This window comes from Motacilla alba, chromosome 4, assembly GCF_015832195.1.
Source record: "Motacilla alba alba isolate MOTALB_02 chromosome 4, Motacilla_alba_V1.0_pri, whole genome shotgun sequence".
NCBI classification, from domain to species: Eukaryota; Metazoa; Chordata; class Aves; order Passeriformes; family Motacillidae; genus Motacilla; species Motacilla alba.
In genome coordinates, this window is record NC_052019.1 from 35,045,234 (window position 1) to 35,072,449 (window position 27,216).

At 34.2% G+C, this 27,216-nt stretch overlaps 1 protein-coding gene across 1 annotated transcript in view; it reads left to right on the top strand.

The window, feature by feature from the left end:
- GPM6A (glycoprotein M6A) overlaps positions 1-27,216 on the top strand; it is a 116,133-nt gene that overhangs the window by 52,023 nt on the left and 36,894 nt on the right. The window contains exon 2 of the mRNA XM_038134830.1: positions 25,540-25,732. Within this exon, the coding sequence (XP_037990758.1) occupies positions 25,540-25,732 (193 nt within the window). The remainder of the gene's footprint in view (positions 1-25,539; positions 25,733-27,216) is intronic.

A 27,216-nucleotide genomic window follows, 5' to 3' on the forward strand; every position in this document is an offset into this window, starting at 1 on the left:
TGGTAAAGTCCTCAGTTAGTGAGTGTAGAAATACTGGGAACTGAAAATATTTGCCTGCCTAAAGAAATATCTTGAATCTGAAAACTTCTTTAGTTACTCATTTATGATTCCTAAATGGTTAGTGCTGAAATGATGCCATATGAAATGTGTGAACAAGTTATGTGTTTTCTCCCTAGCTTTGCTTTTACCTTCCTTTGTGTTTCCACGTTTTATGAATTTCTTATTTCAATTTCTTACTACATAGTATGTCAGATGTGTCCTACATTTCATATAACTCATGGAATTACATAAATATCAACATATTTCAGTGATTTTTATATTTTAAAAGAAATTAAGAGTTATAATAAAAAATAAATCATTTGTAGTATGGTGATTTCCCTGTAGTATACTTAGGGACAAATGTAATGCTTGGGTCTTCAGTTCTTTTGACTTTTTTTTTTTTTAACCTTGAAGACCTCTTTGCTACAACTATTCCTTGTTAATTCTTAAAACCTTTGAATATTCTTTTCTCTTTTCTTTTGTCTTCTTGAATTGGAAATAAGAAGAGGACATACCTTTGTTAACTCTTACACAAGTAGATGCAAGTATGGCTGTTAGAAGTATGGAAAAGCTAGTCCAAATAAATCTGTTTAAAGCGAAGCTATAGAATATCTGTTGGCAAGGGATTTCCTTATCAGGATACCAGAAAGCTGATAAAAGGGCATTGGGCATGACTGGTTTCTCTCTGATAGTAGCAAATGGCCTAAATAGCTTTTGGAGGCCTCTTCTTTCTCATTTTGTATCATATGATAGAAATTAAAATCTGCACATCTTAAATATCATATACTGTTATCTATATAGAAGTTCTAGACAAATCTACTGTTCCATTCTGGGTTAAAGCAAGCGAACAAAAGAATAAAGGGGGAGAAGGGAGAATTCAGCACATATTACTCCTATACTTGCCTCATGTCATCTAGGAGAACACAACAACTCAGTGTCATTAGAAAGTTAAGACTGGAAATAACCTGTATACTGTACCAGCTTGGGGGATCACTGTGCTGTGTTTTTTTAATTTCATTAAAAGAAGGACAATGTTAGCCTAAAATCTGCTTGCAACAGGTCATGAAATTTTAGGAGCTACAGCTGTGTAGGCCATGTTATGACCAGTGGAATTGCTTTGAGCAGTAAGCTATTAAATCCTTTGGGAAAAGCAGAAAATTAAAGGAAAAAGTATTCAAATTTTCAGTCTCATAAAACGGTGCTGTAAAGACTAATATGAAATCAGCTTAATGAGGCAGGGACAAAGTTGCTGCAAGTAGAAATCCATAAAGGTTGAAATTTGAGCTAATTTCTCAGTCGTTAACCCTGAAATATCTTTAGGCCATTATCTTTAAAATCGACATCTGCCCTACATGGTTACTGAGAAATTTAAAGTTCTACTTCTGTAGTGAAGGACACATGTAGTTAATTGCCCAAAAGCAAATAGTAGTTTAACCAGACTAGAGGAAGCCTTTACTTAAGGTCGATAAACCCTCTGGCATTTCCTTGCCAAATTTGTCAAGAATATAAATAAATCTCTCTGAAACCCTTTGCTGTTTTTCAGAAGCATCAAATCTTTTGAGATCAGAGCAGGATATTCTGTAAAGCATCCCAGTGTCCCTGAGAGCTTTCTCCTTGGCTGGGGAATCAGTCCCACTTTTAACTTCACCTCAGGGCTTTGATATTTGACATTCAAATAAGGCAAATAAAATAACTCAATAATCAATAAAGCAAACAAGTCTCATCAAGAACTAAAATTCTCCTTAACCTCTTTATTTGTAGGAGAAAAAAACCCACCCTAAACCGATGGAAGTAAACATTCATATTCCTTTCTTAATTATTTATATAGGATTTTGTGTTCTCTTTAAAAGTCTTGTTCCAGATTTACATGCCAACGTTGCATCTTACACTGAATTCAACTCCACAATGACCTGACTTTGGAGTCATTGAGAACACAGATATTTTGTTAGAGAAATCAAAGGAAATCTTGTAAGAAGCTCAAACCAACACACAGAGATAATATAAAGACAGAGAGAATATGTAAAACTTTGGTATCTGACCATTGGTTGAAGATAAAATATTGCTCAGCTAAGCAAGCTCATGCTTTAGTCTTGAATATGCCAAATGCTGTCATGAAGAAAGAAGACAGCCCTTAACAGTCTTCCATGTTCAACTAAGGAAGAACAAAACCAGAAAATAACAATGCCTATTTTTTTATTTGTTCAAAACATAATTTAAGACTCTATCACATTTATGGATGTCAATCAGAAGGTCTCAGAAGTTTGTATTCTTTGCTGACTGAGAAGACTCAGTATTTAAACAAGTATCAAGATTTTTCTGCATTTAAACATTTTGAGACAGGAAATATTATTACAGCCTGCTGTCTGAACTTCATCTCTATTTCCTTCTGATATTGAAGTTCACTTTTCTTCTTTCACTTTTTTCTTTTCCTGTATGCCTTATTATCATAACACGTGCATGCGTAAGAAAAAATTAAATAGTCAAAACTTCTTTGGATATATATTTCAATATTTTTAACTTGATAAAAAAACAGGGGCTTAAGGGAAGTTTTGTAGCAGATTTATGACATCAAATTCTGTTTGTTATAAAGTATGTTGAGCAATTTTTTGTCCCTGAGGAGAATAATAAACTTATGACTCAATTCTGACTGAATCATTGCTCAATGTACGAACAATATATTTCTAGCTCTTTAGAAGTAGTGGAAAAGAAGGAGATCAAATATTTTTTGTTTGGAAAATGTATTCAAATATTTTTGTTTGAAAAATGTATTAAATGTATTTTTTTATGTACACTGGTGTTTTTTCCCACTTTGACTGGGTTCTTTGTCTTCTTAAGACAAATTATTGACAGCAGTTTTAACCTCTGCTTCCCTGGGAACAAATGCCTTGGCAGCTGGCCATTGTAACAGATTTTCTGGGTGACATGCATATTCTGTACTGGTCTTGCCAAAGCCTGGTGTTTCAGATAGCTTCCTTTTCAAGAGCAGGTGTTCATTTATTCCACATCATTCTGCAACCTTGGCAGATGAGATAAAATTCAGTACTAGTGAAAAAGAGCTCGTTGATCCGGCTCCATAGAAATAAATCTTAACACTTAGAGCTTGAAGTAGAAAATCTAGAAAGAGGCAGAGTGTGAAGTGATGAAGTAACTGGTTTGGTTTAGGAAAAAATGGTGATTTATATTTGGACAAACTACCATATTGATTGTCTGGATTCTGCACTTTCCGATGGAATATGACAGTGGTTTGTCTGGACAGAAATCTTACAGTAATAACAAAAATTTATTTGCATAAATAATCATATCTGATTGCAATAGTTTTATTCTTAGTTAAAATAAGTCTCATTACCTCTCTTATTTTCTTTCACTTTTAATATCTTGAATTTATCAATGTTGTTTTAATGATGCATAATGTAAACAGTCAAAATCCATCCTTAGTGCAAAACACATGCATGGGATCTGATAGCAAAACTGTGCTTGAGAACTGAATGTGTGCTAAAATCCCCCAAAATAATAAGGAAAATGTTGTCAGCCTGTGTAGTTCTATCGATATTGTACACTTGAGGGAGGTAAATATTTGATGAGTTCCATACTGTAGTAAACTCTATTTTAATTTACTTTTGTTGCCATTGCCTCTGTTCCTTTGCTTTAAAAATAGCAAATGCATTTTATCTTTAAATTATTCCTTCACCCTTGCATAGATAATCTCAATTAAACCTGCTTCTGAAAACATTTGTCTTATGCATGTCTTTATTCATCCCATGGTCAGTGTAAATGTTCAACAGACTTACGTCAGAAAAATAAACAATTGTAGATTATTAAGTCTACTGAGAGAAAATAAGATTGCTATAAAAGCTATAGAGTATGCGTATAAAATAAAATTCAATTAGAGCCACCTAGCTGACCCACTCTGTGGACTGAAGACTTTCTCTGATGATTCGGAATCTTATCACAATGATACAAGAATGAGCTATGTGTTTTCAGAGGACCTATTGTAAAATGATAGTGCGTTTAAAGGGAGGAAGAAACAAGAAGCTAAAATATGACTGCAGCTCTTGGGGGCATTTCTGATCTTGCTTCATGCATAAAAAACCAGCTTAGGTATTCTTATCAGTGTACACTGGAGAGGATGTAGGCCAACAACCGAGTGGGTTTCTCAGGTGGATTTTGGAGCTTGTGTTGCCATGTGATGGCACAACTGCTCTGATGGAGATACCTGAGCCTACTGCTGTGCATGTCTGTGTGATTTAGAATCACAAAAGTTTACTGTCTCAAAATAAAAGTTAAGTTCATCAAACCATGAAAAATTAGCTATAGTTCTGTGACACATAAATACTGACTTTCTGAAATAAATTTACATCTCTCCTTTGAATGTAACCACTAGTCAAATCTTGGTGTTCTGCTGTTTTTAAACAGATATTCCAGTCTAGAAATGACAAAAGTTGATCCAAACAATATGTTCCTGTAAAATATTTTGTTCCCATTGAATTTGCCTCTTTACTATGATTTTTTAAGCAAAAAATCACTGACCAGCCCAACTCTTTTTAAGAAAAAGAATTCCATCATTTTCAGATTATCAGCAAGATTGTAAGATTTTCTTTAGTGGTTAAAGACAGAAATGTGTCTAGGTTTCAGCACCATGCTAACATAGACTTCATAGTGGCATACTTTTTCTTCTACATTCTGGAATCCTTTCTCTTGATCTGCAAAACAGTGGAAATAGACACTATTTTATTTTGTGTCTTGGGCAGACTTAATTTGACTTAGAATGCTGTAGGTTAATTTTGCATCATTAAAAAAAGAATTGCCAAAGCAGTTTGACATCACAGCATGAAGGTGTATATGGGGCAATGAAGGGGAAGGAATATTAAAAGAAAATTCTTATATGTACTCATAATATAAAAAATATATTTTGAAATAATAAAGAACAAAATTATCTGTATTTGGTCTCTCAGCCTAATTGAATTTTGGCAGTGGCCTTGGCACAAAAATTTTTCAAATAATGTGAAATTGATTTTGAAATGTTCTAAAAAGGTTTTGTACATATGAAATGTAAATGCATTTGTTAGTATTAAGAATATCGGTTCTGAGTCTTTCCTTCTATACTTTTTGCCTGTCTTCTGTCTTCTTGGTAAGATTTGTTTTCTTCCTAAAAGGGAGTCTAAAGCAACACAACATCATGAGGTCTTAAGCACAGGTTTTAATGAAAAAACTGGTCAAAGAATTTTTATCAAATTAAACTTACATTGTCTTGGTTCTGTCCACTGAAAAACCCTCTCTTGTAAGCACAGTTGTTTTTCGCTCCTTCCCAGGCTGCCTTCATAGCTCGTTTACCTTCATTCTGTAGTACATTTGTTCTGGACATACATAATCCATGGAAAATGCTTCTGTCTCTAGGAAAGATAACCATGCTTATGGGAGAAACTGGACATTGTAAATCTATTTATGAGGACTCTAGATGGGAAAGAAGGGATCCCAGGTCAAAATCAACTGGGGTTAGGAGAAGGTAAAATGCAGAGTACCTGTATTCTGACAGCTGCCTATGATTGGTCAAAAAAAGCAGTACTGCTCTTTTTCATGTTCTGCAGGCAGGTGAAATATTGACATATAATCCTGGGTTGGGTGATAAATATTTTCCATAGCATAAATCATTACAACATGCTTATATTTGCATTTTAATAGAGAAAATCATGATTAACTACTCAGCCTGTGTTTTTCTTTTAGGATATTTTTTAAGGGAATCTTAACTGAAACTGTGTTCCTATGGGTGTACAAAGTAGTAGAATAAAACTTTTCCTGGAGATTTAAAAACTAGTCTTCTAGATTATGTAGTTCTTAGAGACTTTTGATACTGTACATCTCTACCTTACCTACAGTTCTCACACAAATGCCTGCAGCTAAAACACAGCATAGTGAAAAGATTATAGATTTGGAAATGCAAACTGCACAATAGAAGTAGGTTCTAACATTTTAACTGATTTTGACAAGCAGTAAGTTCATGTTTTGTTGCCAATGTCACTGTAAGTTTGTTTCTCATTTACTGAGACAAAGATGTGTGGGTTTTGCTAGATGATTCTTAAAATTCTTACAAGTTTCCTATGTAAAGAACTCACAGCACATTAACTTCCCCTGGTTGCTCTGAATATTTGGAACCTTTGAAAGTTATTATTCTTTTGAAAGCATTTTCTTCAAAATCTTATGTTAAATAACAGTATTAATTATTGTTCTGCAATTTCAACAGTATTCTAGTCTAACTTGTTTCATAATGCAGGTTAGCTTTCTTTTTGTTCAGTTGTCATTTTTTACTAATTCTATTTTTACAAACTTCTGATTTTGTATTTGTCTTGTCTTTGTAATACTAGTGCACTGATGACTGCAGAAATATTTGTCTCTGGAGGACCTGTAATGTGCTGCTGCTGACCTTTAAAAGGTCCAGGCTTTTTTGGATAGCAGTCAAGTGGAGATTTTCTTTATCCCTCAGAGAAGACATTCCTAGAGGTCTTGAGAACAGAAACCAGAAATGTCTATTAGTCAATTTTGTGTGTGTATGTGACCAAGGAAATAAAACTTTCGTATTTGTTTCTAATGAGGAATTATAATCCTTTTTGTCTTTGCAAAAAGGTATGTTTCTAATGAGTAATTATGATCCTCTTCTTTTCAAGAAAGTGTGTGAGTAGATTTTTTTATCTGAAAAAATTAACTGGAACACATTCAGCAATTCTTGAGGCCCATCTGGCATTGGATACCAGTATAATGGCCAGGAATATCTTTCCCAGGAAGGCTGGGAAACCGGAAGTGTGACAGTGTACCTTGACACTGCACGAGAAATAAATATTGCATCAGACTCCCAGGCATTGTACTGGGTGTTTACTCTGATATAAAACTGCACATGGAGCAGCACACGAACAGACACTTTGGTGATACTTAACCATCCTAACTTTAGGTGTGTGGGAGTGGGAATCATCTAGAAAATTAACTGTCTTCTTTTTTTAGTGCAATTTTGGAGCCCATTCAGCCAGCATATCTCTTCAAAAGCCTGTTGGTAGGAGTCTTTCAAGCTGTAGTAAGGTTTAAAATAAAAAAGGCCAAAGCAAAAGAAAAAAAAAACCAAAAAACCACAAAAAACCTTTCATCAGCAGAGCTGCAAATTGTTCCATACTGAAATACCATCTGCTCTCCAAAAGAAAGGATTTTTACTAGAATGCAGTATGTTTGGATGAAGGTGCACCCTGCAGCGTGTTTTGCAGTTTTCCTTTGTTGTATTTGCCCCACAATATTGGATACTTTCTGAAGTCTTTGACTTCTTTATTAAATAATATTTGAGTGGATCTGAAATGTACACTTTCTGTCTGAAGGCATGGCCAAGTTTTAGAAGGATTCTTAGGTTCTTTATCATCATCATCCTCTTAAGCATAATGTTGACCTTTTCATGTCTCTTTAGAGTGATTTTCCTCAGAAGGTACTGTTTGAGAAAACAGAAGAAACTCTTGTTAGGTGATTTAGATGAGCTCACATAAACATATTGCCATTTGTGCTTTGTGGAAATGAGCAGTTTTCTGTCATTTGAGGACATATACTTGAAGATTCATTAGAATTTTTACTGAGCTTACTAGAATTAATTGGCAAAATGTTGTGTCAATCTTCATGTATTTGTGCTATTCTAACCTATAGAAAAAATGAGTTTGTGTGAGGGTCTAATGAAAAAATCATGCTGCTTTGGCCCTGTTTTGCTGGCCCTCTCTTGTCAGAATTTAAAATGTATGAAAGTCAGATTTATTTGCAAATACAAGATTAAACTGTTTGCTACCTTTGTAACCAAATGTTTAGAGGAAAGCATGTGTCTTCTATATTGGCAGCAAATACAAGTTTCTAGTTGTTATATTTGGCAATTTATGGAAATTGCAGGTTTTTTCTTTGCTTTTCTCTCCAAGAAGAACTGCCCTTTAATGGAAATTTATTTGCATAAAACTGTACATTTACTCATATCAAGCAAATTTCTTTGTACTGTATATGTGTCCTTCTTTCATGGCTCAGAGCCCAAGCAAAAAATCTAGTTGTGAGTTTTCTGATTCAAAAGGTGGGTTTCTGGAGGCCACTGTATGTGATTACAGGTAATGTTTACTATAGTTTATCCAGAAGGCCATTGGTTTATAAAGTGAGTTTATTGCGTTGTAGGAGAAGCATTTGTGCTCTCAAATATTACTAGCAAAAGATAAAAAAGAAAAAAGTCGTGTCCATTTCATCTCCATTGCCTTGTATCTTGTATTAACTGGTCTCTTGGCTTACTCAAGGACTCCTTCAATTTCTAATTTGGTTACTGAAATTCTATTCAAAGGTCTATGTAAATAGTGTGAGAATTTTACTTCATTCAGACTCTTCAATAGTCTGTAAAGCTGAGTCCACTGGAAGTGGCCTGAAATTTCAGTCTGCCAAGCTGGATGAATAAAGCTTTGTAGTGTTTCCAGTACAGAAAAGCAAATAATTTCTTTTTCCCAATATCTATATTTGGCTATGTAAAACCTCATTTGTGTGTAATGCTGAATAAGAACAGGGAAAGGCCCACGAGAAATTATGGAACTGGAAAAGGAAGATGTTGCCTGTGCTGTATATATAGTGCCCACACGTGCTGTTATACGGAACCTAGTCAGTAATGTCTGTTTGGAGTCTTTGAGGGTTATTCATAAGGTAATTTTGTAGCATTGCTGGAACTCTAAGTATTTACCCTTGAATGTACTCAGTAAGTACGCATCTGTCTCCCTGACTATGCATCCTGCATCCACTCTGAGATTTGCCCACCAGGAATTAAGCTATTCAAAAAGCTACTGTACTCACAGTGCTCAGTGAGTTTTGTTAGCTACGCAAGGGAATAGTTTACTGTAAATTGATTTTTTTCCATCATCTCTTTTGAAGATTTCTACTAGGCAAGGAAGCAGATGAAATCCCTGGAGGCAGATGAATTCTTTTTCCTTGTGCTGGTGTCTGTAACCTAGCCTGGTTACTGTTATCCCACGGTTGAAAGCTGATTGTCAAAACCCGTGTAACACACTGATATGTTCCTTGCATTAAAATGGAAAAGAATGTCAGATTCTGTTTTTTATAAGAACGCAGTGGATTGACTAACAGTGATCTGAGCATAATTTTGGAAATTTCCCATGATATTTATCTGCAACGTGTGGAATTAAAGTCAATTATAGTTGTTACAATAGCAGTTAGAATGCTTTTCATAGTGCTCCCTAGTGATGTTTGCCCTCAGCATATAGAGCTCTGAAATCTTCATGTGGGGAGAAGATAATTCGTTATGGAGAGAACTTTCATGCATTCATCTGCTCTCAGGCACTGCTAGATTTGGCTGTGTGTAATGAAAAAGGCGAAAGGATTTATTTTCGGTAAACTAAGACATAACAACAGTGTTGCAATGTTAACAGCAAAGTATGTATAATTACAATACTTTTATAGCATTATATGCATGAGTTTGCAGTTTGCTCATGCTTTTTGTGTCTTAGCAAACAGAGAATATTGTAGCTGTCCATTTTAGATTATATCCTGCTCATAAAATGGGAATTCTCAAATCAGTGTTGTTTCAGTTAATTAAATAGTAAACCAGTGTCCTCATTTCTGCTGTCATATATGACATCTAGTTGTAAACACTCATCAAATGTAAATGCCAATAACTTGCATATTTCTCTTATGCGTAGTTAATTGGTAAATCTTCAGCTTGTTGGTAGACTCTTCATGTTGTTGATATCTAATCAGAATATGAGGAGTTCACTTAAAATTCAGTATTTCAGTCTCCTTCATTCCACATACCTTGAGGATTTGGTCTGCAAAACTGCTTTCTTCCAAATCCTTGGGTATCTGTCTCCCTATATGATGTTTACTGTTCTGAGTTTCATTTCATCTGTTGCATGTGAAGAGAAGGCATGGTCCAGGTACTTGGCAAGTGAATCAGAATAAGCTTGTCTAGAGCGCAGATAACAAATGTAATTACAAATGAAAAGTTCAGAACGCTTACATTACCTCCAGGTAGAACAGGTAATGCAAGAGGCTGTCTAATCTTTGTTTAGAATTCATTGGGGAAAAAAAAAAAAAGGAAAAATTATACAATGAACCAAAGCCTGCCCCAGACTTGTTTCTTCAAAGTCTAAAAATACAAGGAACATCACTTGTCTGCTCTGTATACTACTTCTCTATTCTGAAAGAGCTCAAGTTGTGAAATCTGTTATTTTATTTGTTGTTAATTCAGAGAAATCACTTGGCTTTATTAAAAAACATGTATTTTAATTTAGGCTTTATTATAATCTTTTATATAAAAACAAGTAAAGAAAGAAAGGTAGTTTAAATTTGCACATCCATTTCAAAATGCTAAAACATATTAAAAACAAATAGACCCCCCCAAACTTTAAAAATTCTGGGAAAATCATAATGTCCCTTCCAACAGATTGGTTTAAAGGAACATTTTTCTGAGATATTTGGGACAAGTGGGTGAAAGCATTGTTCAAAATAGCTGTTAAAGTAGTCAAAACCCTTTTGCCTGTCTGTATAGCTCTGTGCAACCCCTTTGCTACTGCAAAAAGAAGTGTAGTGGCAGTCAAAATAAATTAATTATCTACTTGCTTCTTGTATGGGTGATATCAGATCACAAAGAATCTAGTTCTTCCTTTTTAAACAATTTCTCTATATTCCCATAGTGAGTACTGTGACTATGGCCTGTTATCACACTGCAGCAGCTGTTGAGTAGAACAGAGCTTTGTTCTCCCATGGGAGTGATGAGTTTCCCATGTAAATGTAGGTGAAGGTGTGTGCCTGGAATAATGGCATTGGAAAGCTTACTAGAAATCCCAGGCAGAATGGCCTAGACATAATTACCATGGACATAAAAAATGATACAGTAAAAAAAGACATATTCTCCAATTGTTTTTCAAAGAAAAGCTAGAGTTTAACTTAATTTAAGTTGTATAAATACTTATTAGCAAATTATTTTTCCTCAAATGCGTTTGTCTTTGTTTTATTCCTTTTTTTTTGCCTTAAACCTCTCTGTCGACCTTTTCACTTCTGTACTTTTTTATTTCCCAGGAGTAAAGTATATTGCTCTTAGCATAGTGTTACAATGAAAAGAGTGTATAGGAGCTCAGTAAGGCTTCCTGAGACTGTGACCTTTTTTAACACTAAATGGCTTACCTCTGGAGATAGATGTGCTAACCTAATTTAATTAGTGCAAAAAAGCTGCAATGGATTAATTTTGACAGTTTTAAGTTTAAAAATTTAGCTGTTTACACTGATCATGTCTTTAATTTTGGTGCAAAAAAAATGTATATATTTTAATTTCCTCTACATTTTTTTTCAAAAAGGTTAGATATAATGTTAAACTACTTTTTCAAAGAGGCCTTAATGTTATTTTGTTCTTGTTTATTGAATGAGTAGGAAGACTTCTAAATTGAAGATAATAAAATGAAAATACATTTATTCACCAAATGTGACCACAGTTGACATAGGACTTATATCAGTAATCTTTGGGAAAAAAATCACTTCTGTAAGAGACAAATGTATTTGCATAGTAATAACTATGTGTTCCTAAAATATCTGTTGCTCCCTTTCTATTGTGATCTTGCTTTGAATGACCAGCAAATTTCATAAGATACTTCAGATATTATGTTATATTACCATATGTTACATAAATTACATTAGAAAGCTTTCAAGTTCCAACCTTTTGACATTATGAGAAAAAGAATGAATTTGCATCTCAAAGACAAACACACTACCTGAAAATTTTGTTTTCTATTATTTTATAATAAAAAAAATGACATATCTTTTAAATAAGAAAATACAATATAAATCTTATATACTACAAGTAATTTTGGAAAGACTTTTGTTTTCACTGCCAAAGTACTAATATTTCTGTGAAATATTCTTTTGAACTTGTTTTATTGCATCTATTGTTTCTATGCAAATGTGATACATCATCTTGATCTTTGTTTGGTTTGATTTCTCTCTCTGGAACTGCTTCAGTGAAATAATTTACTGGAAAGTAGATATTTCTGGCTGTGATATGTGAGATTAGCAAGCACCCCATCACAGTGGTGTAGCTGTGAAGAACTACAGAGAACTGCAGCTGTAGAGCAAGCTAGCAGAAAAGGAGAGGCATGAGAAATGAGAGCCAGTCATCATGGATCCTGACTGCTGGACAGTGCTTCTTTATTTCAGGATTGGCCTTTTTCATGTAAAAGCTTTCCTTTCTTTCATATTTGGAATTTAGGAAGAACAAAATTTATAATAATAAAACAGTCTAAAGCCAACATAAACTGCACTCAATGGCTGCAGGCATTGCCTATTTAAAAGTTAAGGCATAGGAAGTGTGAACTGGTATATAGATATCAGATGATATCTATATCTAGAGCTATAGGTGAAACTGTATCTATTTTAGCTGTTAGGGTAGTGCTGAATTTCATGCAGTCTTGTAGTTATGTTTTGTGCAAGTCACTCTTAGATAGGTTTCGTTCTGCATTATTTGAAATCTATTTCTTTCTAAAGAAATTTTAAAAAGAAAACTAAGTTAGAGTCTTAATGCAATTTTTTTGTAAGGATTAGGTTGGTCTGGATTGGTTTCATAATCGATGGAGCCAATGGTTAAAAAAAGATTAGTAGATGTCTGCCACTTTCAGGATGAAAATGTTATGTGGCAACTCTACTTCTTGTTTTTAGCATGTTTCCCATCCTGTATTGCCTTTGGTCTTTCACAGATCTTTACTTGCTTTTGTATGCCCACCTTAAAAATAGTTCCCTAACTAGATTTTTGTGAGGAAAAAAATTAATTATATCTAAGTATCTTACAAATGAACTTTTGTGAAATAAGAAGGTAGTCTTTCATGGCAAAGCAGCATGTGAGTTAAAGTATTATGAAATATGATTTCAGTTTTCCTGTGTGTGTCCCATATACTGTTTGTAAATGTCTTTTAGAATTTTAATGTACAAGTATAAATGCCTTTTCCACTCTACATAGAGAGTGAAAATGAAATGCATGCTTAGTGCAGATTGATCTTGTACTAGATTCTGTTTTGTTTGGTTGAGAGCCATTTTCCTCAATATAGTTGTTCATTCCTTTGCTTTAAAACTTGTTTTAACATTTAATACTTGTTGAGTTTTCTCTTCCTGTGGGAGTCAGTAATAAAGGCTGTTTAACTCCAGTGGGAGATAGCTTAGGTTTTATTTATATGGGCTTTTGGAAGCCAGTGGAAGTCAGTTGCAGATGTTTCCGTTCAGAAGAAATACATAGCTTAATCGGAGGCCTTGGTAGAAGGAAGCCTAATGACTCTGTTCCCAAAAAAACCCTTCAGTTTTATATCACTAAGATTTTTAGTTGTAAACTTGAGAAATCATGTAACATACTGGTCCACAGAGACTTTGCTTATGACCTGTATCTTTAAGTTTTTATCTAAAAAAAAAAAAAAAAAAAAAAAGGATGTGTAAATTTGCACTGACTAAATGATACCTGTAGATTGTATATTCCAGGTTCATTACCAAATACTTATTTTTGTGTTTTATTTATGTCTGCAAACTTGCTTATTGATAGATTCATTGGTTTGTGTTTTTAAATCAGATTAAGCTGTTAATTACCATATAGAAGGGTTCAAGTAATATTTTAAAGTGTTGTACATGCATTTATTTTTTAAATATGTACAATGGCATTAATTAGTTTCGTGGAGCAGTCTTCATAAGTAGTCATGTCTTGAAGGATAACAGTGATCTGCCCCATCATGATTTCTTACTTTTTTTTTCCTTTCTGAGGTGTTAAAGTGACAGTCGTAAAACACTTCCATTAAAAGATTATGGGTTTCTTTCCAGACAGAAATATTCAGAATATTCAAAATTTCATAGTGAAGCTTTTTATAATTCCTTTTTCTACTAGTTTAGTTGAAGATGTTCTTCTCTTTTGGATAGTAAACATGACAACCTGTGCATGTCTGTTTCATTGAGGAATATCTCAGTGCCTTGGAGGGGGGTGGTGAACAAGGATGCGGAGAGAAGAAGGAAGAAATGCTGTGTTCCTGATGCTCATTCCCCAGAGCAGATGAGTTTTCTGTCCCCCAGCTTTGAAGAGAGCTAGCAAGATTATCAGCTCTGATTGTTTCTCAGGCAAATAGGTGTTCCAGGGAAAAGGAGTAGCCAAGATGAAGACAGCCTGAGGGTAAAGGGAGCAGATGAAGCAAAAAGAGGCTTTTGAGATAAAAGTGATGTAAAATCATGAGGACATTAGACTCAGAAGTTGCTTATGATGTAGAATAAAGAGAAAGGGCTATATAATTCAAATTAAATTAATGTCTTAATTGATATAATTTCCAAAAGTCTGGGCTTTTTGAGTTCTAGAAATCCACTGTTTTCAGCTAACAGCTGTACAAAATACACGTACTATCCCTCTTCAGCAGTGAAAAGGGTTGTGAAGTAAAAAAGATCATATAAAGATGCTGAATATTTCATATTTTATATATATGCTTTTGACCACTATGCCCTGCACAGCTGCTGGAAAATTTCCTGAGATCAAAGTATTACATGCATTTTTGTTATTTCTGAGTTTTAAACTAAGAATTGGAAATGACAACAGCAATGATTGATTTGATTGTATAAATGTAAGTATTCTGAGAAATCATATTAATATTATTCTGACTACCAAACTGAAAATCACTTGCCAAATAACCTGTTTGTTTGTCTGTTCCAATACCTGAGAAAAGGAGGACGCTACCTTCTCTGAAATGAAGGCGTGCAAAACCCACAAATACCTATTAAGAGATTTGTAAAACATTCCATTTAAAGAGATGAGTGCACAGAAAAATCACAAAGCAATGTTTTTGGGGTTTTCAAGATATGAATAATGCACTAAAAAAAAGAAAAATATGTAGCCTAAAGCCTAGTATAACTCAACCTATTTGTGAATGAGAAAAAAGTAGTGCAGAATTATATTTTCAATACATACTTCATAATAGTTTTTCCTCTGGGAGAAATAGGTCTGTTCAAGGCTGAGGGAAAGAATTGAGAGATTGATTCTATGAACTCTAGATGAGAGAGATGAAAAGGATACTTATTTTCTGGTTTTATGATCCGTGGCATTGTTATTTACTTTATAATAAGACTAGTATGTGTTGCATGGAATTAGTGTTACAAATTATTATTTTCAATTGAATTAAACCATAAAAACTTCTAATAGTTTCAATTATCATCTATGCATTATTGATATATATCATATGCTTATAACCCATTTATTATTAATAATAAATTTTTATTTTATTTAATGTACATATCTTGGATACATGATCTTTGGAGTACATGTAATGGATAAAGTCTTTGAATTAACTGACCCACATCTTCATTATTTGTATCACGTTTGTAAAGCTAATTTGTTTTATTCCTATCCCTTTAGCTTTAGAGTGATTTTGAAGCTGACAAATGTTGTCTGTGTTAAATCCGCCATAAAGTTTTTTTAAGATTATGAGGATTGACTGTGTTATGCCTGAATGATTTGTATTTTAGGCAGTGACTGCTCTGTGTCAGTAACTTTAACACTTATTAACTGCTAGATTGAGATCTGTCTCATTAAATAGCAATGAACCTAATGTACTGAAGAATCTGTAACAGCTAATCACAATACCGTGTTCTGTACATTATTGTAATCATCAAGGTCCAAAATATGAGTACTCATTTCTGTCCAAGTTGTGAATGTATAAATATTTGCATGTATACAATGAAATTATTTTAATTTATACTTTTTCTGAAAAACCTGCATTGGTTTACATTGCAAGGAATACTGATACTGATAAAATCAATCTTCCCAAGCATGTACAGGTCCTTTTTTCCAACATTTTTTCTTAATAATGTGTTTCTTTCTCACAAGAAGCAATACCCCCTTGGATGCAGATAAACAAAACCTAGACACTCATAAATATCTCATATGCAATATTTTTCATATGAGTGTGGAACAGTGAAGGTGTCAAATCAACTGGTGTAATGTCATCTGGCTCTGGATACCTACCTCATATTCTGTATATTTTATTAGTTATGGTGTTAATTTGATTTTAAGTCAACTGGACAAGTCACAGGTTTTCAGCCAAGCACATTCTCAATACCTTACTAAATGAAGCCTTGTGTAGGTACCTAAGTAGTAGCTGAGCCAATTTCTTTGACAAGCTGTGGTGTATGCAGCCAGAAGCTTTTGCTTAAATTAGTTCTTTGTTAGAATCACATTTGACAGGTCTGGGAAAGGTAGCACTGGTACCTTAAAGGAAGCATGCAGCATGCAGGATGATCATTTACCTGTCCATCAAAGAAGCAAAGAAAAACAACCTTAGAGTGATGAAAAGGTTAGTTTCCTGTCTGACTGGCAAAGCAAATGAGGCATTTTGCTTTAAAAGAGTATTTCTATTCAATCCAAGGTAGCTTCCCTTTGTTGTTGAGAGTTATGGAGTCGGGAAGAAATGTAGAGTAGCTTTTCAGGATGTTGTGCAGTCTCTGCTAAAGCTTGGAATGTACCTTCACTGCATGAAATCTAAACCTTTGATCATGACTCATTATGAGACTTTACTGCCAAGCCACAGTTTCTCTGGTGTCACCACAACTTAGATCTGCATTTTGCTAAAAACTACTGATCAGGTGTATTGCTTCACAGTGCTCTTTCATTAATGTGTGATATCTAGTGATTCTCATCAATCATTAGAGAGTCATCCAAGTTCAACAAATACTTTGGCAGAATACTTTGGTGCAACAGAGGAAATCAACAAACTATTTGATTATTGATAAAAGAGAATAGTCCACTATGATGGAAAAATGGATTTTTCTATGTGTGTATATAAATATATATGTGTATTTATCTACATTAACTATCCTAAGCTGTGTTTCAGATTTTAGGAAAAAAGGCTGTAGGTAGCCTGTTTGGGGCTTTTTTCCTCCATATTTCAGAGCAATTAAGGTGGAGGGAACAAGAGAAGCTTGTTTGTTATCTTGGGATTAGTACACACATGTGACTCCTAAACTAGGAGAAAGAGAGGATCTCTTCTTCCTTGCTGTTTGTTGTCATGCTTTGGGCTTCAATGAGAATTAAACGTTTCTTTATATTAGCTGTGTCTTGAAACTTAGCTGAAAACTTATTTTTAATATAATTTAGCTCAAATATAAAACAAATCTTTGATTTGGCTTTGAAAGTTTGTTATATCAGTTGATGGTAACACAGATATTATAGGTCCCTTGGCAAGGAGGGGTTTCCTAAACAGTTGTTTGAATAGCTAAGTGTTATAGATGAAGGCTTCTTGAAACAACATTTCTTCTCATGCAAAGTAGCCTGTTTCATTTTACTCTAACTCTACATTAGGACAGTGAATTATTAGGTAGCTATAGAAGCAATCCATTTGAGATTTAATTGCCTTGAATGCAAGTGAAGAAATGTGTTCAATGCATATGCTGAAAATGCAAATCTAAGTTATATTTCGAATGTAGGAGGTACCATGATTATTAGTAAGCTTGCTGAATTACTTTTTTTTCTGTCATGAGTGCTGTTTGTTAAACACAACAAACTTAACTGGAGTATTGAGTACTTAACAAGGGACAAGAACAAGGGAAAGTTCTGGATGAAATCCTACCTAATATTAAGCAGTGTACAAAAAATGTACTAATTCTATTCCCCTTATTCAGATTGAATCATTATCTGTTACTCAAATCAAGACAGCATCCATATAAAAAAGGAAGGCAGGGATTTTGTGTAATGTATGGCATTATATTAAAATACTGTGTAATCTCCAGATCCCCATATTTCAAATGAAAACAGCCATGAAAGAAAGAAATTTAAAATTTGCATATGCACTAAGCATAAAAAAGTTATTAATAAATGAATTTGTAAATTAGGTCTTTGAAGGTCTTAGTAATTTTCTTTTTGAAAAAAAATTTTGCTGCACAATTTTCTCTTTTAAAAATATTGGTTTACAAGGAGGTATTGTTACAAGGAGGTTTTACAAATTTAAAAATAAAAAACAACTTGCATTCCATGAAACCCTTGAATTTACATTGGACTACTGACCTAGGCTGGTATTGGAATTCTAAAATCTCTAACTAAAACTTCTCAAAGAATTAAGTTCAGTTTAGAAAAGTTTTTACAACAATGTACTTTTCTAGCAGAAGTACTGAGCAATCTTTTATTGTTATAGGATCGAGTAAATGAGCAGTTGATTATTTCAATTTTTTTTTTCAAAAATGGTAGCTAAATCTGAGCTGAACTCAGTTATGTTCCTCAGACTGTAACCACTCTATTCCTTTTGCTTTAATGACTACAGAGATGATTTCAAATATTTTCTACATTTCAAAACATATTAAAGGATCAAATGTTTTACCTTTATTGCTTCAATTTCAAGTATTTCAGCATTTAGCCACATAAGAAAACACCACCTCTTAGAGCTGTCAATAAATATTTGATTTTTTTTTTCACTGAAGAATTCCTGATACACACATTCAGTTCTGAAGGCTACATTTTCAGACCACTTCATTACAAGTATGAAATTTTTCTTTTCATTTTTGTTTTGAAAACTCTTTGAAGGATTTTATTTGGGTTATTTATGTTAGTTAAAGTCCTTGTATCAACCTATAGACAAAATTTGCAAAAGGTAAAGAAGATGGAAAATTGTGGGGGTTTATGCTGCAAAATGATCATTTTTATTGTTGGCCTGGGGCCACTGAAGAATATCTGTGCGGGGACCTGGTATGTCCATGGTGACATAATCCCAGTATCTTTCAAATATCTGAAGTCATATTCTTTTTATGACTGAACGTTCCTCTAAGCTGGAGAATCAGAACATGGGTGGGGTGGATGTTGCAAAGGTAGTATTTTGTCATTTTTAGTTAAAGGAGAGATGTTATTGTGTGAGATGTTATAGAGCTTTCTGGCCGCAAGTTGCACATATTTATCCTCCATATAATTCCCTGGGCAGCAATGTTATCCTAACCAGTCCACAAAGGACTGGAATTCTTTTTGAATGCAAGGCAATATGAGGACGACGATCTGGTGAAGGGCTGGGTTTGTGGGAGCTGCTTCCAAGATCCAGCATAAGCAGACTATATCTCCACTGCTTAAAGCTGTCATCTTGGCCAGTGGGATTCCCATAAACAATCACACATTATAGTGATTTTGACAATGCACAGTGTAAAGTATGTCAATTTAGTTTGAGGCATTTTGCATCTAAATAAGAAAAAGTCTTTATGATTCCTCTTAGCCTTGATCCCATGCTGAGTGCAATAACTGAAGCAACTATTAACTGCAGAATGACTGCAAAAGCCTCAGGACTAATATTTTCATTTTCAGTATTAGCTGATATCTGATTAGCTAATATGCAGTCACCCTGTAGAGATAAGTCAAAGTGGATCCAGTAATGATACACAATTTAATGTGTAAAAGGATACCTTCATATTTGGGGTTTTTTTATTATTTTCATGCAATTAGTTGCCTATTTCCTAAAGTCCTTTTGTGTTGGTTGGGACATTATTCTTGCTTTTCTACATATCATGTTTCTTACAAGTGTTCAATGTTGAATTTAGTTTTCTACTGTAGTCATAGCAGTCAGGATATCAGAATTAATTTTGTGGTAAAATTACTTTTTGTTGCTTGATAGGTAATTCAGGAATTGTAAACATTCTTATTGAAGGTTAATCTAAATGAGAAATCGTCTCCTGAACAAGACTAAAGAACAGCTTCAGTTGTTAGCACTACTGGTCTAGTTTCCAGTAGATCTTGTATGATGGGAGAGGGTGGAGCAGAGTGGGGACGTATTCCATTAATGAACCTGGGACAAAATCACATGGGATTGTGCATGCAGCACTTGAGCAGGTTTTCCAAGTCAAAGTAATCTTTGATGATTCATTTCCAAATGTTGCTTCACCTCATTTGCAGATTTATGAAACCACATTGTGAATGTCTTGTCCTTCTACTGTCCTTGGGATAGTATTGAGGGAGCTGGATTGCTTCTACCTGCTGCTATGCTGTGAAGTCCTGGTGTCCAGTTTCAGATCAGGAAATCATATTGTATGTTGAGTAATTTGAGGGAATGAGATATAAGTAAAAAGCATTGCCTTTTGTTCAATGCATTGTGTTTTGATGGCTGGGTTTATCAATTAAAATAGTACATAACAGTGGCTTAACTTGAGGTTAAGTCTAGCTTAATAGAATTCAGAAGTAAATCTGCATGTTTCATGATGGGGCTGTGAAACTGTATTTGAGTTGATTGGCCATGAAAGCTGTGTGACAAGTGGTACAAATTTAGATATGAAGAAAATGCATGCCTAGCCAGGCATGGAAGACACAGAAGATTTTGTTATTTTGTTTTCCATTTCAAGTTTATGTAGTTCTCTGGCATTTTACTTGGACTCTGCTGTCCTGTCTTCTAATATTAGATAGAAAACTCTTTAAGAAAAGTAATTTAAGAAAAAATGTTATTAAAATATTGTATGTTCTTCAGAGGTACTTGTTCCCATTGGAGAGGTACTTATCTGTGATTAATCAGTAATTCTTTGGACATGTAGTTGTCTCTGATTAATCATTTAGGTGTTCCAGCTGCAAATGAGTTGGAAAGGATGAAAAAAAACAAAATCAGAATATCCTTCTGTATTTTCTATGTTTACTTTTTATATATTTTTAATATTGATTTTCTTCATGTTAATATCTGGGGGGAATGGGTTTTCTTAACCTTTTATGTAAAAGGCAGTAACATAGCAGCATTCTAAAACTGATTCTGATATCGTTGATTTAACTTTCACAGACAGAAGTGGCAGGAGATATAGGTCCTGAATATTCCTTTTCTTTTAAATACACTGATCAGAAATGGAGTATTTTGTTTGTTAGTCATATGTGCTGATCTACAATGAGGAGAAATGAGAGTTCATGTATCATTAACACATGAACAAAGAAACTATTGTGCTGATGCAATTCGTGTGCATAATTACATTTAAACCACAGGGAAAATTTCTTCTTCTGCCTAATAGCTCAATTTTTTGGCTTTTTAATGTAGAGATTATATAAACAGGAAGCCAACTTATTTTTGGCTGATGCAATTGAAGATAGAATAGAATATTGGCACCCAAACCCCAAAATCTAGAAGAGATTTGCACAGATTTGCCTGTATAAGGAAGCTTAGAGATCTATATCAAGAATATTTCTGCTGTAAACTGTAATAATTGTACTAAGAGGAACAAGGAGGGAGTTGTCTATGAGATGTTTGTTGACTGGAAACAGATGAATGTAGAGCAACATTAATGTGTTGTGCTTTGATAGCTGAATATAACCAGTATTTGGAGTTTTATTTTATCTGCATAAAATAAAATTTCTTGCTTTGTCATCTTCTGTGTATTTCATGATTGAATTTTCTCTATGGAATGATTTTAATAAAAGAGAGGGAAAAAAGAACAGTACAGACTTTCACATTGAAAACCACAGAAAAGGATAGTGTTTTCAATTACTTCCTGCAGCTTTGGTAAAGACATGTGGCCCCAGAAGATTTGGATTTTTACCTGAAGGAAAAATATTGGTGCACATAAGCAAAATAAGAACAGTGGATGTTGAATTATATGGCACAAGTGTATTGTGCAGAGTGAACAGTTTGAAAAGTACTGAAAACTGTATTTCAGGATGAGACCAAACATCAAAGGAGCATAGAATCTTTTTCATCTTTCCTAGTAATTATTTCTGTGACTGTATGTGCTAAGTGCCTTGTGAAGAGGGTGTTGGGAGAGGTGAATGACTGCCTGTCTCACACAGACATCCACACATCTCACTGCTGAGTCACACTGTGCTGGTGATTCAATATCACTGTGTAGGTTAAAATAGCATTTCTATTGTTCTGGTATTAAGCAGCCATTTGCACATTCTGAACAGTTGAAAGAAAAGATTTGGAGCAGATATTACCTATAGCACATTACCTTGTGTGGTGTATGAATGATGTGTAATATTCATTTTAAAATCATAGAGCTGATTCACTGGTTTTCTTTAGTTTTGAGTTGCTTTGACAGCACTGAAAACTCTGGAGTTACTCATGGAGTAAGCAGTGAGAAAGGTAGTAGGACTATAGAGTGAAGAGTGAAGTAAATGAGTAAGGCTTTGACAATATATGATTATTTGAAAATTTCACATGGTTGCATTAATTTTTTCCCAGTATTTTTTATGAATGAAAAGATCTTGAGTTGGTGAAATATACCAATAAAAGCTTCCCTCAAAGGGTTATAAACATGATCAGTTTGAATGTGAGAGATGAATAGAAGCAATTCTTCACAAACTATAAATTTGTTTTGGTTATTTTACAAATTTGGAAGTGGTGGGGGGAAAAAAACTGATTTATTTTTAATTAAATTTTTCCTTGGATTGTGCATCATTACATTGAAATAATTTATACTGTTTTTACTTTGTTATGCTCTTTTACTATACTTTTATACTGTTTCACTATAATAAAGCTGAAGTAATATATTTGGCTGTGGGTTTTGATGACATTCAAATTTGGAACGTCTTAGTGTGTGCTCTACCCTCACTGGACCTGGAGAGTGAGGTGCAGCAGCTTCAGGAAGTAATGCACAGCCAGCTGTTCCCAGACAACAGTGCACACAACTTTCTCTCTTCTACTTCTTTCTCAGAAGGGGAAAAAGAAATCTTTACAAAATCTCTCTTCCTCTTCCCTGCACCAAGCTATTGCAATATCAAAACCACTCCCTAAAGTCCACGTGTCCCTGAAAATATTTAGGTCTATGTTATTTTTTTCATCTTTGACTTTACAAGCCCTCATACATCATTCCTATTATTACCCTATTGTCAACTTTCCCCCTTTTTTTTTCCTTTCTCAGACAATGTCAATAGATGTACAGTGGTATTAGTTTTCTAAGGCTTTTCCTGCTGTTATTCTGTGCTGAAAATGGCAATGGGCATTTTGTGATAAACTCTGATGTCAGGTAACTATGTATTGTCCCATCGTTCTTGTTCAAAGAAATTATTTCAAATATATACTTCTTAGGATTTTTGCCTTTAAGACAAAGATTTTCCAGTGAATGATTTTTTTTTAGTATTTGTATAGTCTTTTAAACTCTAAAGAATTAATCACAGTTGGGTAATCTTAGAAAACACGTCCAAAGAACTTTTAAGAGATTCCTGCAGTTATCTGCATGCAGAATTAGCTACTCCAAAAGCATTTATAATTGTTTCTAGTCTGTTCCTAAGATCTTGCACTGATGAAAAGCACAGAGTATAAAACCCCTGTAGTCTGTCACTAAAGAAAGACTCATCCATCCCTGGGCATCCAAAGCCTTGTGCTGCTGAAGAGGAGAGCTGCCTGCTGCTACTGCAGTGGAATGGCAGGAACTGCAAGGACAATCTGCTCTTCACCCAGTAATGTATGGGCTCAGAGATGGGGAAGCAGAGGAGGTGGAACGCTCTCACCAAAAAGCCTGGAAGGTGTTACACCCGTGGCAGTGTGTGGTGAATGCTCCAGTGTCGTAATACGACACGAAAAGACGACACGGACACTGCTGCTCTCCAGGTGAACAAAAAGAGGGACCTTTATTTTCTGACTCCAACATTTATAGTTTTCCAAAAGTGACAGTGGATTGGAGGGTGACAGTGCCACCTCTCCAATGACACTGGACAGACCAAGAGTCCATCAATTCTCTCCTCCTCCATGAAAGAATGCAAAACATAAGTTGTTTACAGAACTGTGTGTGAGAAAGTTCGTTACAAGAATGAAAACATCAGAAGGCTTAGCAAAGTCTTAGAAAATCAGGGTGACACTCCAGATGGGTGACTTGTACTACAGGTTACTCGGCAAGATTTTGGCAGCAGTCTAAATGTATGGATTTGCACATTTTAACTCTGGTATTTCACAGCTGGCTCTGATACACCAAGTTGGTGTTGAACAAAAGTAGTCTCAAGCTATACCTTTCTTTCTCTTTTTATACAACTAACACGTTTACTTGGGTATTATTTTGTCTTTTATATATTTAGCCTATTCAATGTTTAATACGCCATATTTTTTTTACCAGGAGCTATCCAGCCATTTGAATACAGCCGCCCATAATATTACTTTTATTTACAAAATAGCAAGGGGTTTCTATTTGGGTAAAATGTGTACATATATATATATATATATATATATATATGACTATTTAATATTTGTTATTTGTTCAATAAAAGCAGTAAATTAAGGTTTTAGCAGACAGAAGAAATTATTACTTGGCTTGTCTAGGCTAAAGTAAATAGAAATATACCAAATTAAAAGACAAAATATGAAATTACATAGAGAAGCTACATTTGAGAATTAGACATAATGAAAGTAGACACACTGTCTTTAAAGAATAGCTTTTTTCTTTTGATGTATCTCTGCTACTATAATTAGCACAGCATAAAGTCTTTGGAACAAGTTAAAATATATTGAATCATACCTGTTGAACATCTTATATGTAATTTTTAATTGGTCTCTATAAATATTTAAAATCTATATGCCTCACTTTGTTTTCTATCCAGGTTCTTTTTGCTATAAACTGGTAGTGCTTAGGAGAAAACACAACTTCTGATTACTGAGTCAATGCCTGTTTGTCTCCTCTCAGCCAGTGTTTCCCACCTTTCCTGTCCCTTCAGAAGGCAATAGGAAGGGTTCCATGGAGTGTAAGAGGTGTTATGGTATTGATGACATTTGGAAGAGTCAGAGATGCTGCATTCATGAAACTAGGCAGGGTAGCACCAGAAACTCAAATGCACTTACTGATGAAATGTTTCTTTTTTTTTTTTTTTTTTTTTTTTTTTTTTTTTTTTTTTGTGGAACTGGGCATTGTTTTAGACACTGTGATGGCAGGACAAGAAATTGGTCTTTTATAACTCAGGAGCAATTACCTTCATATAAGAAATATCACAGGGAGTAAAATATATTGAGAGAAAATTCAACTAGATTTTTTTCTAATTCTGTGCTCTTTGGTGGATGTCTTTATTTATTCTTGTGAGGTATTTGAGTGCTGCACAAGGAATTGGTGTTGCGGGCAGGAGCAATTCTGTTGTCAGAAGTGTATGTCCAAAAAATTGGAATAAACCTATGATGATGGAAGGTATTGGAGTGAAAATCTTTATTTCTTTTAGTGGCTTTCCTGTTATTGAGAGTCCTTCTCAGTAATCTGATGGGTGACCAGCAGGAATTGTGAATATAGATATAACCTAGGACTGACATTGTAACCTGCTCTGAATAAAAACATGAAGCTCTGCAAGGAACTAAATGTTTAACCTTTCATGTTAATCAGATGGCATGTCTACATTTAACAGGTCAAATAGCAACTGAGAAAATTCAGAAGTTTGATTAACCTTTCGCAGGTTTTCTGACAGTCTGGGTTGTTATACTTGACCTTAACTCTCTTTGGCCTACAGCCTTTAATTTTCAAAAGTGTTTCTTATGAGAAAAACATTCTTTTTGCCTTTTCAATATAATTTAGTAGCATATAACCTTTTTTTTCTTTTCTTTCTTGTAGGATGCTTCGAGTGTTGCATCAAATGTCTGGGAGGCATTCCCTACGCATCTTTGATTGCTACCATCCTGCTCTATGCTGGAGTTGCACTGTTCTGTGGCTGTGGGCATGAAGCACTTTCAGGAACCGTCAACATTCTGCAAACCTACTTTGAGATGACAAGATCTGCAGGAGATGTCATTGATGCCTTCACCCTGTAAGTTCTTGTTACTTGTTTCCTTTTAAAACTACTGAAAAATTCCACAAGGAATTTTTTCTTGACTCAAGAAAATATTTTTTTTGTGAAAATCATAAAGAAAATGGTTTGGATAAGCTTAACAGATGAAGTTTTGACCAAGCTAATAACTTTAATATTTACAAGCAATTTTTAATACTATTAAATATCCCACATCTTTAATTAGTTTATTACTAAAATTTACTTCATGAAATATTGAGAAATCTGTGCCATGCCTCCTTGCATTTAAAACACAAGCAAACAAAAAACAAACAAACAAACCCTGGGGCCACAAAACTATAAATAGATAAAGCAGACTTGTGCAACAAGTATCAGTTTGGGAATAAACACAGTAAAGAGGTAACCAAGGAGTTGTGCAGAACCCTGAGACTTGAAATGTCAAGATTCTGTTGCCTCTGTTTTTTCTAGAATTGAGCTGTTTTGAAGGTTTCATGCCTTCCTATTCCTGAAAATCTATTTCTGGAAGAACTTTGTTTTGCTGAGCATCAACTTCTCTTTGTTATATTTATTACATAAAAAAAATAGTTTATTGTGTGCTGAAATTAAATGAAATGTTTTCTTGTATCTTTAAAATTGTCTCTTAAAGACATGATTTTCTCAGATATTTGAAATTCAAATTCTTACCTAGCTGCTAATGGTTGTAACTAAAGCTGAATGGTTGTAACTAAAGCCTATCCTTAAATTTGTAATTATTTTCTTTCATGAATATTTTTCATGAAAGTGAAGTGATTTGTTCATCAAAAACATTGACCTCTTCTGATAGATAGTTCCACAACAAACATCACAGGGCTTAGCAGTGATCAAAAAACAAACCAAATACCAACAAGTGGAAAAATCAAAGTAAAAAAATAGAACATATTTATGCCATTATGTAAGGCCATCTTTAATTCATATTATAAATACTGTATACAATGTTGGTTCCTCAAAGAATGCAAAGAAACAATGATTATAGAACAGGAGGTACATGGTTACAAATTGAGTATAGGAGAATTCTTCAGTCTAGAAAGGGGGTAATTAGGAACTGTTGTATGAGTGGTCTGTAAATTCACAGTATTATGAATAAGACATGCAAGACTGGATTGTCTTTCTATTCCATTACAAAAAGTTTGAGGTATCAGAGGAAAGTAGTAGGCACCAGATTCAGCAGGAGCAAGTTCTTCAATTTTTTCATAGCAGCACTGTAGACCTGTTTGCATATTAGGTATGCCAGAAGTTTTTATGGCTCCAAGAGAAGACTGGATAATCATGAAAAACAAATCCATTGATGGTTTCTAATACACACAGACTTATCCAGCTCAGGAAGTCACAAAGGCTCAACTAGTGTTGGAGGTTATCCTGTTACCTTGCCTGCTCTTATTCTTTCCTTTTATTCATTGTTTGAGGTACAAAAATGAACAAGATATATGTATATTTGATCTGACTGGGTACCACAGTTTGCGTGAGAG